Genomic DNA, 5,410 nt, shown 5'->3' with positions numbered 1-5,410 from the left:
GTGCAGGGGCCTGAGTTCAACCCCCAGTTCCGCCAAAAAAAAAAAAAAAAAAAAAAAAACACCTAGCTGATGTTCTCTAGCCTCCCCTCTTACACCATGGATGCTTGGAGCATCCTAAACTATACTCAGCTCCAAGTCTAAAAGATTCAATAATCTAGTTAGCAAGACATAGAATGGCTAGAATTTAATAAGAATGACTTTTGTGGGTATTCTGAAAATAATCTTAAGGGTGAGAGATATAGCTTAGTAGCAGAGTGTTTGCCTAGCATGTGCAGAGACCTGAATTCAATCCCCAGTACCACACACACATACTCTCTTATGTACTGCAATCACTGAGTGTACAGGTGTTACTAGTATAAACCTATCTAGAGAAGTATATTCTTCAGTCATTCATCTTGTTTTTTTAGACACGGATACATAGTTTTGGCTGACACTGAACTCATGGAGCACAGGCTACCCTTGAACTTGTGGCAATCCTCCCATATCAGCCTCCTGAGTGCTAGGATTATAGGCATGCACCACCACACCTAGCTCTGCTTCAGGCATTGATATGCCATTTTAACAGGAAAAGCTCTGAAAAGAAAGAAGCCCAAATATCTGTAAAATTTAGTACATGATAAAACTGAAATCAGAAGCAAATGAGATTACTAAATTCATAAAGATGAGGACACTAGCTGAACATCTAAAAAAAAAATTTAGATTTATAATTTCTAAAGTTTCCTTGCACAGAAAAACAAAGCACAGGGGCTGGGGATATAGCTCAATGGCATAGGTAGGTGCCTGCCTGTCAAGCCCAAGGTCCTGAGTTCAATCCCTGGCTAAAAAGAAAAACAAAGCACAAAGCTGGAAGGTTAACAATATATTTTTAATTTATTTTATTTTTTTTTAATATTTGGACCAATATAAGAGTAAGCATATATTCTTTATGCATAGTTTTTAATACAATAAAAGCCATAACATTTACAAATTAAATTAAAACAAAAATATAAAATCAATAAATGCAAATTATCCTTTAATACAACAATGCTTTTTTGCTCAAATAGAAATATTTTGCTCTAGCCAGGGACCATGGTATATGCCTTCAATCCTAGCACTTGGGGAGGCTGAAGCACAAAAGATTTCAAGTTTGAGCCAAACCTGAGCGATTTATTGACTTATAGAGACCCTGCCTTAAAAATACCAAATGAAATAAACAAACCACATAAAAAGGGGTAGTAACGTAGCTCAGTGCAAAAACTTTGGATTCAATCTCCTTCAACACCATCAACCTGCCAACAGTTCTGCTCAAAAGAAGTAAATCACAAGTATTTGGTTTAATAGCAAAAAACTGTAGTTCTAGATTTTCATTTTTGTTCTTAAAACCATTTGAAAGCCTAATAATGCTGAAATGTTCATGAAAGTATCTTTTCAATCAGTATTAATAAAGGCAAGTCTTTCCTTCTTTTGCTTTCTTTTTTTAGAGACAGGGTTTTTGCTACATAATTGAGACTGGCCTCAAATTCAAAGGAGTCCTGCCTCAGGATGGATCTACAGGAGTGCAACACTACACCTGACACCTGTTTTGTAGTATGCAGAATATTAATCAAAACTCTTTTTTTTTTTTTTTTTTGCGGTATCAGGAATCAAACTCAGGACCTTGCACTTGCCAGGCAGGTGCTTACATTACTGAGCTATATCCCTGGCCTTTATAATTAAAATTCTTAAATAGTAGTTCTCAATCACCAATTGCAAGAAGCACTGACAAATTAAAAATATTACAAAACTGCCTTTACTAAAATTTGAGATGACTTGAATTCAATTAATTTTACATTTGGAATAAGAACACTGTTTACTATTTATGTTATTACACTTACTGCTAGTGAACTGTTGTACTCATTACTGTCACAACAGAAGGATACTGGTTCATGGGACAGATCTTGAATATTGACAGAAACTAAATTAGGTACGTTATGTGTACCACAACAGGACATCATCATTTCTTTTATCTTCACATAATTTGTGTTCTGCAGCTTCATCGGTTTTATTTTTTTTCAAATCAGATTTTAATTTTGAATATTTAACACTATTGTTGAGGTGCATCTCACTTTCTTCATGTTTACTAAGAATATGTGACAAATGCTGCCAATCCCTGCACCCGTTCTCATTTTTCAGTTGATTTTTTCCTTCCCCAAAGAGTTTGCAATATAGGCAAAACACAGAATCTTTAGAGGTTGAATAAAGTAACCAGGATCTAGTAGTTTTTTCACCACTTGGGAGAATTCGTGTATAGTAAGTTTCGGAAAACTTCCTCCCTGTGTTGTCTTTTGGAAAGTCAACATTTCTTACTTGAGGTGGATCATTCTCAACAAGAGAAACCCGTTGCTTAATATTCAAAACTCGGGGCCATGTACCTGGGTCTGCAGAAAGCACAACTGGCATACAGGAGTCTTCTGATTTTTGGTCTTCAAGTTGCTTCTGAAATTCATCAGCTATGGCTGACTCAGAATAAGGGAAATTCACACTCTGTTTGTTCAGTGACCTATCTGGGCTACATTCTATAGGAACTTGTTCTAAAGTCTTTTCTTTTTTTTCTGGAACACACTCTATATTTTCTAAACATGTATTTAATGATCTATATAGTTTACTTTCATTTTCTTCTCCTACAATACTCCTTTTCCTCTTTTCTGATGCTGATAATGTTTCTGATTTTATTTCCATCATCTGGAGAGAAACAGTATAGTATAGATTATAATTTTAACTTGCAAATACTTCAAAGATGCTCATCACTATATATTAAGTAAATACAAATTAAATGATAACACATATCACTTTACACTTAATAGGATGGCTTTAATAAACATGACAGTATTAAAGCAATAAACATAAAGGCAACAATGCAGAGAAACAAGAACTTCTTTCCTAGGTGTTACTTTGAAAAATTCTGGGAGTTTCACTGAAGTGTATGTATGTATGTACGTACGTACGTACGTACGTACGTACGTACTGGTTTTTTGAGACAAGTCTCACTTCATAGCTCAGTCCTTGAACTCTCTATGTAGTCCAGGCTGGCCTTGGATTTGTGGTAAACTTCCTGCCTCAGCTTCCTGAGTGCTGGATTATAGGAGAGCACCAAAATGTCCAGCTCTTCACTCAAGTTAAGAGCCACCACATGAGCCAGCAATTCTATTTGAAGACATACATCCAAAATAAACTAAAAAATATATATTCACACAAAAACATACAAATATTCATAGCATATTTTGGGTGGGACCAGGTACTAGGGATTGAATATAGGGCTTTCATATAGAGTAGAGGTACATCCTTGGTATTTTTAAAAATTTTTTATTTTCAGAGTCTCAGTCATTAAATTCTCCAAGTCAGGCTCAAACACACAATCCTGCCTCAGTCTCCAGAGTAATTGTATTATAAGCATATCTACTTGTTCAACAATAGTAACTACTTTTAAAAAAAAAAAATCTTTTATTTGGTACATGGTCTTGCTAAGTAGCTCAGACTCAGAGATCCTCCTGTCTCAGCCTCCCCAGCACTGGGATTATATGCATGCGCCACCACACCAGTTTTGGTGGCTGGCGCACTGTACTTGGGGTTCCGGGGCTGGCACAGGATGTGGTACTAGAGATCAAACCCAGCTACTTGTGCTTGCCAGGCAGGTGCTTAGACCCCCGAGCTATCTCCCCAGTCCAACAATAACAACTACTTTTAATGGTGAAAATAACATAAATTATCCCTGCCCTACACAGGTACAATATACATATAAATATGGAAAGATCTCCATTTTAGTAGTTATGACTGTCAATATTATAGTGCTGGTGATCAAGCCAGAGTTTTATTACTGAGTTACACCTTCAGCCTTTTTAAAATAGGAACTCACAAAGTCACTCCCTTGCTCAGACTTGGCTCAAATTTGCAATTTTGTCTCCAGCCTCCCAGAGGGCCAACGGTGTGTACCCACCACTTTGTTCATTATTAATGCTTAATGGTAAATAACTTGTTAGAAAAAAAAAGTATATGTGGATTTAAAGTGAAAACCAAGCATTTACCGTGGAATAACTTCAAGATTTTCAGTTAGCCAAGAAATAGCTCGTCCCTTGAAAGCATGCATCTTTTTATTTTTATTTATTTTTTGGTGAACTGGTGATTAAACTCAGGCCTTTGCACTTGCCAGAGAAGTGTTTATTCTACTGAGTCATCTCCCCGGCCCCTTATTTTTATTTTTTATGTATGTAGAACTGGGTCTACAGGGTCTCACTACACAGATCAGATTCATAGTGATCCTCCTGTTTTCAGCCTCCCAACTGCTGGGATTACAGGCGCTCGCCACCAAGCCCAGTCTCAGTTGCCCTCTCAGCACGCCCTGGGGGTAGGGCCGGCATGGATGGAACCCTGGTCCCTGTGCCTGTCTAAGCAGATGCTTTAGTCCCCTGAGCTATCTGGCTGTCCTTATGTATCTTTATTTGTGATGCCAGATTGATTGATTGATTGATTGATTGATTGATTGATTTTTTGTAGAACCAGGGATTGAACTCAGGCCTTGACACTTGCCAGGCAAGCACTTACTCTACTAAGCCATCTCCCTGGCCCCCAAATAAGTTTTTTTTTCTGGCAGAACTGGGGACTGAACTCATGCCCTTGCACTTGCCTGGCAAGCACTTAGTCTACTGAGCCATCTCCCTGGCCTGTGATGCCAGATTAACATAAATTCAAAACAGAATGCTAGGGCTGGTGAGATGGCTCAGTGGTCTAAAGCACCTACTTAGAACAAGCTTAGCAAAGCACAGGGACCACAGTTCAATCTCCCAGCACCACATGTCAGCCAGCCCTGCCCCCTGGTGGGCTGAGCTGGCCACACACACACACACACACACACACAAATAAAAAACAAAAACAAAAACAAAAAACACCAGACCACTAGCTGGGTGTGGTGTCACACACTTGTAATCCCAGCACTTTTGAGGTCAAAGCAGGGGGTTCAAGGCCAGCCTGAACTTTATTATAAAGCAAGACTCTATCTTGAAAAACAATAACAACAACAACAACAACAACAACAACAACAAAACCAAAACAAAAACCCCAAACAGAATGCTATATGTTGATACTCTTAGACCAAATTGCCACATCTCTGAGAAACTCAATTTTGAGTTTTTTGAACATTCTGTTGTCATCACCTGCAATTTACCATATATACTATTTTGAATGACAGTACATGATATCAATAGCATCCATAGTATCCAGTCAGAACATATAAAATGCCATTTTATTTTTTTGCGGCATTGAGGACTATACCTACAGCCTTTGCAGAGCTACACTCCTAGTCCTTTAAAAAAATTTTATGGGGCCAGGGAGATGGCTTAGTAGAATAAGTGTTTCCCTAGAAAGCACAAGGGCCTGAGTTCAATCCCTGGTTCCAAAA

The 5,410-nt window shown here is 37.9% G+C and overlaps 1 protein-coding gene across 9 annotated transcripts in view; it reads right to left on the bottom strand.

The window, feature by feature from the left end:
* Nucleotides 1–886: 886 nt before the first annotated feature.
* Zmym5 (zinc finger MYM-type containing 5) overlaps nt 887–5,410 on the bottom strand; it is a 33,645-nt gene continuing 29,121 nt past the window's right edge. For all 9 annotated transcript variants that reach the window (XM_023699155.1, XM_023699160.1, XM_023699158.1 and 6 more), the window contains one exon: nt 887–2,700. In XM_023699155.1, the coding sequence (XP_023554923.1) occupies nt 1,948–2,700 (753 nt within the window). In that variant the 3' untranslated portion in view covers nt 887–1,947. The remainder of the gene's footprint in view (nt 2,701–5,410) is intronic.

The sequence above is a fragment of the Octodon degus genome, unplaced genomic scaffold (assembly GCF_000260255.1).
Source record: "Octodon degus isolate 3935 unplaced genomic scaffold, OctDeg1.0 scaffold00111, whole genome shotgun sequence".
Lineage (NCBI taxonomy): Eukaryota > Metazoa > Chordata > Mammalia > Rodentia > Octodontidae > Octodon > Octodon degus.
This window is presented reverse-complemented; position numbering and strand designations above follow the sequence as displayed.